Below are 13,938 nucleotides of genomic sequence, written 5' to 3'. Positions count from 1 at the left end.
CAAATCAGATACAAACTACTTTCATATGTGGTTTGAAATGTGATTCAAAACACATTTGTGGACGTGCCACTCAGTTTGACTGCTGCGATCGGATTCAGTGTTTCTCCCCCAGCACAATGCATGTTTGATGTCACATGCTGTGACATGCTGTGGTAAGCAACAAAAATGAACAGCAACATTGCACAGTGATGGCAGCACCAAACAGTGTGGTATAAATCAACCTCCTCCATCGCTCCAGGAAAGAACATATTTCTACCATACAAATTGATTATCATCTGTAATTTTTCAGATTTTTCTGATAATCAAATGAAACAACCTGAAAAGGGAACATGATGGAGGTCGCAAGGTCCAAAGCGGCATACGCAAGCTGTACCTCGACTAGAAACTGCCAACATATAAGAAGCCAAAATCAAAAAAGGTGAAACCATGGCTAACTTGCTACTGCCTGTAACATTTAGAGGGTGTCATTTAAAACATGACACTATTCTGCATAAGGACGCCTGCGTTGTTACTATGACAACTAAGGTAGCTATGGCTGCAAAGAACTGTGTTGCTAGAACACACAAATCCAATCTGGTCACTTCTTCACCTCTCTTCAGCACCTCTTCGGCTCCTGCTGTGGCCTGCTTGTTTGTGTTGGAATGAGGCCTTCTGCCATTGAGAAACTTTTCTCTCTTTGTAGTCATGGGGATCTCTCTGGTCATTTTTGAGTTTGTACTGTTTCAACTGTAGCTTGAATGTTTCCAATGAGATTTAGTTTCTCATTGCATTGAGTAACGGCATGAGATCTGGGCAGTTCATTGATTTTAGTTTCCAGATTCCTACTTTCTCTAGCTTTTTCTGTTGTTCTGATTTTGTCTTTTCAATAATAAGCACTTCTAAATCACCAGCGCACTTACATTTAAAATCTGCTCCCACCTCTGGGTCATCAGTGCCAAAAGATGGAACTTTATTGATGCCTATGCCACAGGGGATGCGTTGCTGGCATCTACATTCAGACAATCAATTCATGCCAGTGCAGTCTTATCTTGTGTTCTGATTGGATGTCCAGTATGCTTGACCATATATACAGTATACTCTGACCTTGTTATTGTGTGTAAGACGCAAAGTAAATCAGTGAAATGTAAGCTCTCTGCCTTAGTCTTTATTCTTTGGATGTGCTGCCACATTTATTCATCTGGACATTTGGTCTAAGCACTCTACGCTCTTTTGTTGAAGCAAACCTTTCCTACCCCCTAGAATTAATGGTGTGTGTTATGTTCAGTGTGTGTATGTGCACTGACCTCTGGGGCTTTCCGAGCGAGCCGATGCCATCCCATCGTCCTCGTCTGACGTCACATCCACTTCCACGTCACTGCAGTCCTGGGGACCTTCTGATTGGTAGAGGGATTCCTGGCTGGCCAGTGGTGCGTCGGCTCCAGGAGTGGCCTCAATTCCTGGCTGCAGGGATGGAAACTAAAGCAACAAAAAAGGAGAGGGACTGAAGAAACCCAGTGGAAGGAGAGTCAGTTCCTGAGTTACTGTGACTAGCAGTGCCAGTGAGCGAGGCACTGAACCCTCAGCTGCTCAGTGATCAGGACTGGAAGACTGCGGTTGTACTGGAAGGCTCCCAGCGGCAGACAGTGGAAGACTGTGGGTGCACTGGAAGGCTCCCTGTGGCAGACAGTGGAAGACTGTGGTTGTACTGGCCTCCGCTTGCAGCCTCCAAATGAACAAACAGGTGGGGATAACATATTATGCTATTAAATGATCAGGGTCCACAACTGCACATACAGCTTTTGGTCTAGTTCTCAAATATGATTTATGAATTGACTTTGCTTTTCAGCACTAATCGATCGGACAGCAACCACTAAAGAAGGCTAAATTGTAATTTAGTCACTCACTGCCCTGTTTTGTGAAAGACTCGTCGGAAATCAGTGCAACAAGAACGTGCAAAATATGGCCCAACTCCAACTGCCAGTTCCTATTCGCGCACGCTTTGAATTGCGCTTTACAGGTTAATTATTTACCATTAAATTAGCAAAATAAAATGTCAAAAATCGCCCAAAAAAATCTACCGGTGATGGACTCAGCCAATCGCCTATATATTCGTCCTATCGCCCAACCCTACTGGCCAGCTCTCAGTGTGAATGCAGGATGTTGCTGGAAAAGTGCATGGAGTTCAGCCAACCTTCCTTGGATAAACAAATGTTTCAACAAATAATAATGGTTCTTACCTGAGAAGAGTGCTCCCCCGGCTGGTGGGAGGCTGTGGCTGCAGGGCTGCTGACCTTCATGTGTCGGACTTTCTTCTCCAGCTTGGCCCGGGCCTTCTCGCTGTCCTTCAGCCGGCCCTCGGCGTCCCGCAGCCTCAGCAGCTCCTCCTGCAGAAGGCTGTGTTGTCTCTGCAGTAGGGCCAGCTCTCCGATGGCCGACCCCGCGCTGGCCTCCCCCATGCCGCCGTCTCGCCACAGGGGGCGCCACGCTCCTCCTGCTACCGGCACCATGGCGCCCTCTGGCCGCAGGACCAGCTCCAATATGGAGTCCTGTTTAATGATGGCACCCTGCAGGAGGTGAGGGAGGATCCACAGCTTCAATGTCTATGTTGCTAGCTATGCCCTCCTTTTTCCAAGATGATTCTGTGACTGAGCAGAAATTCATGCCGCGGAAGTCAGAAATTCCCAGCCGGTAAGTAATGCTGTGTAGTGTTTACAGTGTATGCTATCATGTTGACAACATTAGGGTCGAGAAATCTCTATGTGGAATTCCGACTTGAAAACCTCAATTCGGAATTTCCAACTTTCTGACGTGGTAGCAGCATTGGCTTTTCTGACGGGTTGGGAAAGATGCAATCGCTGTTTAATTCAGTTTTAAAGATGTCCACTATTAAGGCTCAATCCATTATGATGGTGTTAAAACTGAATACTGAAGCCGAGTAAAATGTTAATCCTGGTTGAGTATCAAGCAAATCTAACCTTTGAGTAATAATAATAATTTAAGATTCATTTTACATTCATGATAGGAAAATATACAAAACTCTCATAAAGCAAGAGGAAAATGTTATTCTCATCCACCATTTTCCTGGAAACAAGAAGATTTATTAGAATAACACTACTTGGGTTTGGGTGGTAATATGTTGGGTTGGGGCATGTTTATTGTGCTTCTACATTTGATTGTGTACAGTATGTGTTTCCTGTGTTTTTATGCTGCACCCTTCGGGGACAATAAAGATGTATTGAACTGAAACGAATTGAATTGAATGTGTTGTGTAGCTATACACGGTTGTATATGGATGCAGTATGTTACAGATGTGTGTAGGAACCTACTAACCTGGAGTGCATGGAGATAGGCACTGAGATTCATCACCCTCTGACAGATCTCCTGTAAAATCAAAGGCAAAATGAAGCCAGCACTGTAAAGACACACACACACACACACACACACACACACACAAACAATAAGAAACTTGAATCAACTTACCTCGCTCGGATTGTCTCGGCTCCCATTGCGATCCTTTAGATGTTAAAAAACATATAGATCAACCAGTGGAGAGGAGCATTATTTTTTTTTTGGAAGATACAGAAGATACACTTGAACAGAATACAATGGAATACCTTTACAGTATAGTAGAAAGTCATCAATAAATTCAAGTTCACCTGTCTAAAACCAAGCTGAATAAAAACTGTTTGTTTTCAGTGGCACTATTTGAATTACACAGAACTGTTAACTTTTCTGAATATTTAATATAACAAATTAGTAATTAAGTGAACATAAATTGATAATAGCTAAAAAAAAAAAATTCCATACATTGAATCATTCTGGCAACTCAAATAATATGTTGATGCATATGTAAATATTTCCCATCAGGAAAAGAGTGAATTGAAAACAAAATTCGAGACAGAACATAAGAGAACACTCTTTCTCTTTTTGACTTCACTTTAATGGAAACAATCTATTGATTAATTTACCATGATTATTTTAAATATTCTGGCTTTGGGTGCCAGAATTGTCCACATGAAAACAACTAACCAAATAGGATTGATCATGTCATATTTGATCATTATGAATAGATGAGAATGCTGTTTACAGATAATTTAAGTTTATTCAGTTATATTATGACTAGACACTTCTGAAGTGCAGTGTGTCTCCAAGTTGTTTTTGATGTTATTAAGAATAAAACAGGACATACAGGACTCTGCAGTGACAAAGATGGGCGATGAAGACTGTATATGTGTATATTAAAATCTGCAGTGCTTCACACCTAGTGTAAACTGATGTTAATAGTATCTCAAAGGCACAATCTTACCAACATTGTGCTGTAATGAGTATTTTACTGTACTGAGATAAACAGCTGCTAATCGTGAGCTTAGAATTATAAGGTTCTATCTGCCTTCAGGATAGTTCTGAGATATTGAGCTTCAAAAGTCCATGCAAAAGGCCAACCTTTGTTCCAAGGAATTCGTGGGCTCCGTTGACCAACAGCTCCTGACCATCTGAGCACAGACAAACACAAGAGTCACTCAGCATTTGTCAGTACTTAAATCAATGCGGAACAGTTGAAGTTTGAATTCTAAAATGCTATATATCCATTTTCAAAAAGAATTACCTATTTACCTGATATTATTTATTCAATATTTCATGAATATGGATGATGCCAGCCTTAAAAATGTTATTTGGTAAGCAAAGGTCTTGGATTGGCTAATAACTTCAGTAGTTTTCAATAATGATTTGTACTTTTATACTAATGATTTTTAAGAGAGGGTGCTCGAATAGGATAGCTCATTTTGGAGTGAAAACCTAATAAATGTGACATCTAAAAGCTAGGCTTCTGTAGAAGTCAGGGCTCATAGAGGCACAAAGTACAGGCTCGTAAAGACAACTTTGGGCAACAACACTGGAAGATGACTCACTGATGACTAGCACCCCCGTGTGGTTATGGTGGCAGGGCAGAGGGATTTCCACACTGGAGCCCAGAAGGAGCTCACTCAGCCTGTCCACTGAGGAAACGGACAGAAACAACAATCAAAACCTCACACATCCATATAACACTTAATGCTTCGCTTTGAATTCCTTCAATGCCCTATTCACTACATCAAGAATATGAAACAATTTACTAACTTGAAAACTATATTTGAAACCTGTATTTGACAAATAGTATCCCTCACTTGAGTCTTCAAGCCATGCCATCTTTTTTCATATTCATTATTCCACTAGACTGTGTTTAAACTACATGGATTGTTTTCTAGATCAGCGGTTCTCAATGTGGGATCCGGGGACCACCAGGGGTCCTTGAGGGGGTTCCAGGGGGTCCCCAGCAAATTGATGAATTTTTAAACTCCGTTATTTCATTTACAATAAGTTAACACAGTAAGAGAATGTAGAAGAATGACTGTTCTGATCATAGTTTCACTGTTATCTCTGCCTACAATAAAGACAGTCCTGGAATTCTGGACAAAATCATATCTAACAATAAAAATATTGTCAGATATGAGTCCGAGAGACAAAATCTCATCAAATGGGGGTCTGTGACCTTAATGTGGACTAAATTAGGGGTCCTTGATATGAAAAAGGTTGAGAATCACTGTTCTAGATGATATCACTGACGGACAAAATGACTGTCAACAGCTTTCAAACCAAATGACCGTGTACAATTTTGTGATATGTTTGAGATGTGCACAATACATACATTCAATATCAAACCACAGGAAAAGCTCTCACTGAAATGCACAGCTACCTACCATGAATTCAGTTCTTGTGCAATGCATACTGTAGTTTGTGGTTACATTCAGGGTTTAAAATTAACATCAATCTAATTCCAGTGACTTAGGCTGTTGTCGGTGAATTTGCTTACATAACAAGCTATTGTGCCAGGTGACGTGATTGGTAAGCTCTATTCTTTGAGTTTGGTTTGGAAAGATGCTGAAAGTTGCTATTGAATTTTGTGATGGAAGTGGGAATTTACAATTTACAATTTCACATTTGGCAGACGCTTTTATCCAAAGTGACTTACACATGAGATTTTCATACAACACAAGCAAGGTTCTAGTCAGGAGAGAACAACGAGACTAAGTGCTATAAAGCTAAGCTCTGGTCCAACAGGACATAGGTGCTACGAGGCAGTGCTACAAGGCAGTGCTATGAGGCAATGCATAGAGTGCATAGAGAGCATAGATGCAAATAATTTTTTTTTTTTTTTTGGTTGGTTTGGTTACACGGGCCATTAGGTGAGAAGGTATTCGCTAAAGAGCTGGGTCTTTAGCCTTTTCTTAAGAATTGAGAGGGACTCTGCGGATCGAATGGAGTTTGGTAACTCGTTCCACCACCGGGGAACCACAGAAGAGAAGAGTCTGGCTAGAGACTTAGGGCCTTGCTGTGGTGGCAGCACCAGGCGCCGCTCCTTGGCAGAGTGTAGTGAGCGGGAGGGAGCATAGACCTGAATGAGGGAGTTCAGGTAGGTCGGAGCCATTTTGGTTGCTGCTTTGTAGGTGAGCATCAAGGACTTGAACTTGATGCGGGCAGCAACTGGGAGCCAGTGGAGGGATATGAACAGCGGAGTGACATGTGCTCTTTTGGGCCGGTTGAAGACCAGACGCGCCGCCGCGTTCTGGATCATCTGCAGAGGTTTGAGCGTACATGCTGGGAGCCCTGCCAGTAAGGAGTTGCAGTAGTCAAGGCGTGATATTACAAGAGCCTGTACCAGGAGTTGTGCTGCATGCTCAGACAGGTAGGGTCTGATATTCCTGATATTGTATGGAGCAAATCGGCATGACCGAGCAACAGAAGCCACATGCTCACATGAAGCCACATGAAGAAACAGTACATTTTTTGTCCTGGTAACATTCTTTTAAGGAGACTGAGTATTGCAGAGAATGTACTGTTTTACACTACTGCAAATTATTTTCCTGTGCTTTTATCATGCTATAAGATATTTATTATTTTCCCCTCATCTTAGTTGTGTTTCAAAGTAAATATTTTGAAATAAATATTGTTTACATGTTACAAGGCTACTACCAGCAAAGAAGAGGGCAGCGATTTAAAGACGTAATTGTGTAAAATCAAGCTTAATTTTCCATTTAATTTTACAGATTATAGCTGGCAGAAGCACCTTGCTTTGGTTTGTCTGCTGGCTTGAATGGGTTGTGATTGACAAAGGGTGGGGCCTAACGTAACCGCAGAGAACGTTAGCTATTGCCTGAAAATTGGAAAATGCAGAAATCAGGAAAAAAATAACTAAATAAATAAGGTAAGCAGAAATAGTAAGCAGACGCTCCCTCCTGTCTCGTCTCGGATCTTCCCAAATGTGCGCATTTATATGAAATTATGACTGGAACGTCTTTCAAAATGTAAAAGATTTTGCCTGATATTAGTGCTCTGATGCAACTTTGCAAAACGTGATTGTTGGCTTCTGATTCTGATGGATAACCTTTACTGATCACATTCAAAGTCTCCAGAGTTGTTTTCTATGCCGTTTGGAACTGAATGGGAGTGAATGAGACCGAGAGGTTTGGCAAAACTGATTTCAAAATACCTTATATACAGTATATATAAAAGAACTATATATAAAAGAACTGGAGTTGGTCCCCGGGCGCTGTACTGCGGCTGCCCACTGCTCCTAGTGTGTGTATAGGATGGGTCAAAAGCAGAGGACAAATTTCCCCACGGGGATAATAAAGTATACAAGTAACAAACAAACAAACAAACGTATCGTGACATGAATTTAAAAACTGTCGCAATTAACATGAAATGGGTGGAAAATGTAAAAAATGAGCAAAAACTCACACTGGAATTGTCCTTTAAGACATTTAACAGATGTGCTGTGTGTGAATGCAACTGAAAAAAGGTGTGAGGACGTTCAAAACACACAGCCTTGGGCTGATAAGACATTTGCATTATTACATCAAAATGTTGCCTAGTGCAGCTATCTCTTGTAATTGTCTTTCTGCCACTCATTGTATTGTGCTATGTGGCAAAAACCACCCATCTGGGGCCGGATTCACCAATGTGTTCTTAAGATAGTTCTTAAGAAATGACATAAGAGGAAATTTTAGGAAGTTCTTAAGAAGGCTCTTAAGTGCAATTCCTCAATATTGTCTTACTAATAGTCTAATTTCTTATGAATTTCTTTAATTTTCCAACTTAAGGGGAACCTATGAAGACTTTGAACTATAACCTACTTGTCTAAAATGTGTTTAAATATATGATATTAGAGGCTTACCTTTTCACTGTAGGAATTTTAAGACAGGTAAGGGCTGTCTTAAAGTTAAGAAAAAAATTTGAGACAAAATTTGAAACAAATTTGAGAACTTTCATTTCAAGAATACCATTTATTTGTAAGTTTTTTCTTAGGAAGAAACATAAGAAGAAAGTTAAGAAAATATATAAGAACTGTTTTTGAGAATAGCATTTTTTCCTATTTTTTTTCTTAAGACTAACGTTAAGCAAAAAATGGCACTTGAGAAGATTTTTTTTCTTAAAAGGGTTTTGTGAATCCGGCCCCTGGAACCTAAGTAGGATAAAATAAACCATAGCAAATATTTTTAGACGAGATCAAACTTTTGTGTGCGTTACCCTCGACTGTGGCATCCAGAAGGAGTTTCTCTGCACGGGGAGCCTGGGGGGTGTCAGCCCGGAACAGGTAGCGGGTGTTGGGAGGCAGCGTGGCCTCTTGACCCCCCCTCACCTCCGCCAGCTCACAGAACAAAGTCACCCTCTCCTGCAGGAGCTCCAGCACCTCCCGGTCCTTCTGCTGGAGGTCAGCTGGGGATGGGGGGGCGGGGATGTGGGGAGGGAGGAGGGGGTGGAGAGAATTAACCTACCATTCACTTGACACACACCTAATACACTTAACACCCCTAATATACACACACCTAACCCACACAAAGAGAGAGAGGAGAGGCTGGAACTCTCTTGAACGGTAGTGTAGCCTACTTGTGCCTATATCTCCATTTTATTGCTTTCTTGTGTTTTGGCATACACTTTTATTTAAAGTTCCATCTGTATTTAATTGTATCTCTGTTTGTTTGTTTGTTTGTTTGTTTTTTTTAGTTGTACCTGTTTATCTCTTGTATTACCTTTTTTACCTATTTTTTATTTTTTAAAAATTCGGCACACACTTTTATGTTCGATCTGTTTTTAATTGTATCTCTGTTTGTTTGTGTCTTTTTAGTTGTACCATAAATTACCCTTTATTCCTATTTTCTATTTTTATTTTTCTATCATTCATTGTGGTAGTTTCACATCACTGCTTTTGGGTTTTATTGTATGTAAAGCACTTTGGAAACATTGGTTTTAGAAAAATGCTATACAAATAAAGTTATTATTATTATTATATCTTAATAATCTTAATTAATATATATATATATTTTTTTTAGAAATACACTGTTGGTCACATTTGCACCACAGAAGCAACCTACCAATGTCTTTACTGTTGTTGTTAATTAATACATGCACACTGATAAGAGAGAAAGAGAGAAAGAAAGAAAGAAAGAAAGAAAGAAAGAAAGAAAGAAAGAAAGAAAGAAAGAAAGAAAGAAAGAAAGAAAGAAAGAAATGCACACCACCACAACACTTAACAATGGCATCAAAATGGACAAATATGGCTGTAAATTCAGCAATCACAAATCTAGGGGGGGAGTTGTCCAAGGGCATTATGGGAAATGTAGGAAACCACTAAATGAATAGCACTAGACGAGGCAGGTTGAGGGAAAGTGGGTACAACAAAAAGGTAAATTACAACACTTCCTCAAAAAAATAACTCCTGGAACATATTGAACATCACAGATTGACAATAACAAAGAGTATCCGAGAGTGGAATTTTCCTTTAATGATTAATTACAAACAAAACAGATCGGGCTGATGAAAATTTTTGGCAGGTACATTTTTGTAGATTAGTGGCCTTTGGCAGGTGACCAGAAAAGTTAATTTCAGAGACAATAAATGTTACAACACCCCCCTGTGGAAAATTTCAGCAGATTCCATTGCAGAAATATGCAGCCTGCTGGCTCAGTGTACTGAGTCATTTTTTCGTTTCTAACAACCTTTATCACATGTCAACCCCTCCCTCCCCCCGCCACCCTCCCATCTTTCCTGTCAGTGTCTAGTAATGAAGCAAAAAATGCCATAAAATCATATTTATAAATAGCTAAGAGGGAAAAAAAAGAGTTGAAATTCAGAGAGAGACAGCAAGAGAAAGAGAGAGACATAGCGAGGCGGTGATGGATGGCTAGAGGATAGATAGAAAACTTGATGAGCTTTTCCACTCGGCCTGAGTAGGAGGGAGGCTTCACACTTGTCCTCCCACACTGAGAGAGAGGAAGATGAATGGTGGAGAGGAGAAGCAATAGACAGGATGATTAGGCCTGGCCAGGAAAACAACTATTGGTTTCGAATGTGCAGCATAAGCTGTAATAGAAAAGCTTAAATCACCACCTGCTTTGTTTATAATAATTTATCTACATTGTGTCTCTCAATCTGCATATACCTTATATATAAAGATACATCAATGGTCACAGAATTTAAAAAATTCCCTGTGACCCTCTGGGGTCACATGGTAGAAAAAAAAACTCGATGTGTAAACTTGTGCGAACGGATTTGTAAACTGTGCGCACGGATTTGTAAACCGTTTCACAATCCGTTCGCACAGATTACAAATCCGTGCGCACGGTTACATGCACTCTTCTGTTCTTCAGCGAATGGACCTGCCTTGCATGGACCGCAGTGACCATATCCACCAAGTAAATTCAATGTTATCTAGATTTAACGGCAGATTTAACGATAGTGAAATTAGTTAACTTGATTTAGCTTTGTGTTTTTGGAGTTTCACAGCTTTTATGTGTAATTTAGCATTTATTGTGCTTTTTTGTGAATCCGAGGGCACGGTTTTGAAATCCGTGTGCACGGATTTACACATCAAGTTTTTTTTTCTACCGTGTGACCCCAGAGGGGCTCCATAGGACAGTCACTGTAGAGAGACAGGAAAGACAGAGCAGAGAGAGGGATGACATGCAGCAAAGGGTACTAGGACTTAAAGCAATATTCCACTTAGTTTAAACATGGGGGTTATTCGGCACTTGACCGCCATGAAAACCAGAATATAAACTAATCACCAAGATCGGATGCGGCTGGACGAGTTTGTAACGTTTGTAGTTTTTGAAAGGATCTGCGGAATGGCTGCGGAATTGTAATTGTCTTTATCATAAAAAAAATAAATAAATCAAAAAGTGTTTAATTTTCGCACCTACACCAGTCATGTTATTTCATCCAAAAGATCAAAAATTCGAAATTAGTTTCTTTGACTAGCGGCAGCCCTGTGATCAGTGAAGTTTTGAACATCAGCTTGGCGGTACAGTCCATGGACTGTTTCTTTGCGGGCTGTTCGGGTAAAAGAGATGGTGATGGATGGAGAAATGTTACCAAAAAGAAAAGCAAACAAACATCGCTGCAAGAAGGGCTTCATATCTCGTTGCTTACCGAACTGCCAAAGCTAAAAAGCCCTTTACAATCGGAGGGGAGTTCATTCTGCCTGCTGCAAAAGACATCTGCCGTGAACTTTTGGGGGAAAAAGCAGCTAGCATGGTAGGAAATTACTGCCACTAAGAACAGACTTAGAAGCAGTATGATGTTCTTGTGGCCGGCAAACAAGCCCAGGGGTCTCACTGACACGAATATCAGTAAATTGATGCTCATTAATATTTGTAAAGCTAGCTTGATCTCTACATTTACTTTTAGAAATGATAGGCTGAAATCACTGTGTGAGTTGCGTATTGAAGTAATATCTTTAGTGCTGAAAAGGGGAAGAAATGTCTAATTCTGAAGCGGTCTGACCGTTGAAATAGGCTGTTATTTACATAACATTAGCCTTTGTTGCCACCCGCTGATGAGTAAATATATGCAACTAAAACCATTGTAAATTAACCATTGTGAAACAATAATAATAGCCTAATAATAGCCTACTTTTTAAAATGCACTTTTTTTTGCTACGATGCATATTAAAATTGTCCACCGGTCCGCGATTGTTTTTTTTATGTATGCAATAACGGTTGGGAACCCCTGTTTTAGAGTGTCTTGGAGGAGGAAAGTGTCTAAATCCCACTGCTTGTGCACAGGCAGGGGGTCAGTGCTTGGACCCCTTCTCTTTTCAATATACACCACCTCACTTGGTGCAGTCATCTGCTCACATGGCTTCTCATACCATTCGTATGCTGACGATACCCAGCTCTTCCTATCGTTCCCGTCAGACAGCAGAGGCTGGGGTGTTTACCTTGTGTTTCCCCGAGAATTTTATCTTACAGCAGCAGCACGGTCTGGGGGAAAACACTATAGCAGTTACTATAGGACTGAGTTATTATAGAAACACTGTAAGCACAGTTATTATAGGAAATGACTGAATGATATTAGAAATGGCAGCATGTCAACATGGCGGCGATCGTAAACCAAATCTTTTGGCCTCAACACGGCCCTTCACTTATGGGTGATGTCACACTCACTATGTCCATCTTTTTTTTGGCTGAAATGCGTGCGCTGCTGTGCAAATTAAAAAAATACACACTATGTGAGTGCAGACATTTTTCTATAGCTTATGTTTTGTTGAGTTGGCACCAAGGTTATTATAGTTTTGCATTTTTCATTAGTTTTTTATTTTTATTTCGTTTTGACTTTTTGTTTTCAATTTCAGTTTAGTTTTAATTAGTTTTTAAAGCGGGTTTGCTAGTTTAGTTTAGTTTTTATTTTTTGAAAATGCTTAGTTTTAGTTTAGTTTTTATTAGTTTCAGTGTTAGTTTTAGTCTTTTTTGTAATATGGGATATTTGTCAGGGGCGAGATTCAAAAATTCAAAATACTAGGCTTATGTATGAAATAAATTGACAAAGACGAAAACTAAAGACATTTTCTCTATAATTTTAGTTTATTTTAGTTAGTTTTGTAAACATACAATACAGTTTCAGTTAGTTATCGTTTTTTGTAAAGCCTCGTTTTTATTTTTATTTCAGTTAATGAACATTTTTTTTCACACCTAGTTTTCATTATTTAGTTAGTTTTCGTTTCGTAGTTTACGTCCAGTATGTAAACATAGCCACTGTGTGCCCGGTGAAGTGAAATATGGAGGCGTTCCTTTAAATGTGTCAGTAATGTTTTGTTTTCTGACCTTTGAGTCTCCTCAGAAGGGCCTTGTCCTCAGTCTCTATGAGGGGGAACTCCTCTCTCGACGGGCAACTGAACACACAAAACGACAAAACATGTCAGCAGTGATGTGATTCACATTAATGTTATGTGTGTTTTTAAGTTGACATTAGCCTAAAAGCAATGTGCCACACTGCCACCGGCATGTGTGCAGTCCGGCTCCACAGCAGTCACATCACGTTGGGGTTGTGGGTGTAACAGCGTTTACAGTGCAGATGCAGCAGAGCAATGACAGCCGGTCAGTTCAGGAAACTGAACTCTTGGCACAATAAAGAGGTTACTTTAGGCACAGAGTTGACATTCTCAAAAACAGTTCTTATATATTTTCTTAACTTTCTTCTTATGTTTCTTCCTAAGAAAAAACTTAGTAATAAATGACATGAAATGAAAGTTCTCAAGTTTGTTCTTGATTTTTTTCTTAACTTTAAGAAAGCCCTTCACCTGTCTTAAAATTCCTACAGTGAAAAGGTAAGCCTCTAATATCATATATTTAAACGCATTTTAGACAAGTAGGTTATAATTCAAGGTCTTCATAGGTTCCCCTACACCTAACATTAAGATTAACATTTATTGTAAAGCTTTATTTGGTGTAGGGCCAGGTAGGCCTCTGTCTCATGTTTATTGAAAATAAGCTAGCAAATTTTACAGTTACCAACAGCAACCAATGTTTAAATCTTTTCATATACTTCATCAGTTGTAGTTGCCCTAAATAGGTTTTTCCCCAATTGTTTTGTAGATGGAAGCACTTTGGGTTGCCTCCTAGCCTTGTCTCCTAGCCTCAA

General features: G+C 39.9%; 1 protein-coding gene across 3 annotated transcripts in view; it reads right to left on the bottom strand.

Moving 5' to 3' along the window:
• Positions 1–13,938, bottom strand: part of arhgef2a (Rho guanine nucleotide exchange factor (GEF) 2a) — a 78,480-nt gene that overhangs the window by 8,022 nt on the left and 56,520 nt on the right. For all 3 annotated transcript variants that reach the window (XM_071535222.1, XM_071535223.1, XM_071535224.1), the window contains exons 15-22: positions 13,122–13,189; positions 8,548–8,736; positions 4,890–4,976; positions 4,423–4,472; positions 3,460–3,492; positions 3,310–3,360; positions 2,217–2,543; positions 1,284–1,455 (exon numbers count right to left, since the gene is read on the bottom strand). In XM_071535222.1, coding sequence (XP_071391323.1) covers positions 1,284–1,455; positions 2,217–2,543; positions 3,310–3,360; positions 3,460–3,492; positions 4,423–4,472; positions 4,890–4,976; positions 8,548–8,736; positions 13,122–13,189 — 977 coding nt within the window. The remainder of the gene's footprint in view (positions 1–1,283; positions 1,456–2,216; positions 2,544–3,309; positions 3,361–3,459; positions 3,493–4,422; positions 4,473–4,889; positions 4,977–8,547; positions 8,737–13,121; positions 13,190–13,938) is intronic.

Source organism: Centroberyx affinis, unplaced genomic scaffold (genome assembly GCF_046629955.1).
Source record: "Centroberyx affinis isolate AG114_WGS23_722 - 3 ecotype Tasmania unplaced genomic scaffold, CSIRO-AGI_Caff_v1 ptg002680l_1, whole genome shotgun sequence".
NCBI lineage: Eukaryota > Metazoa > Chordata > Actinopteri > Beryciformes > Berycidae > Centroberyx > Centroberyx affinis.
This window is presented reverse-complemented; position numbering and strand designations above follow the sequence as displayed.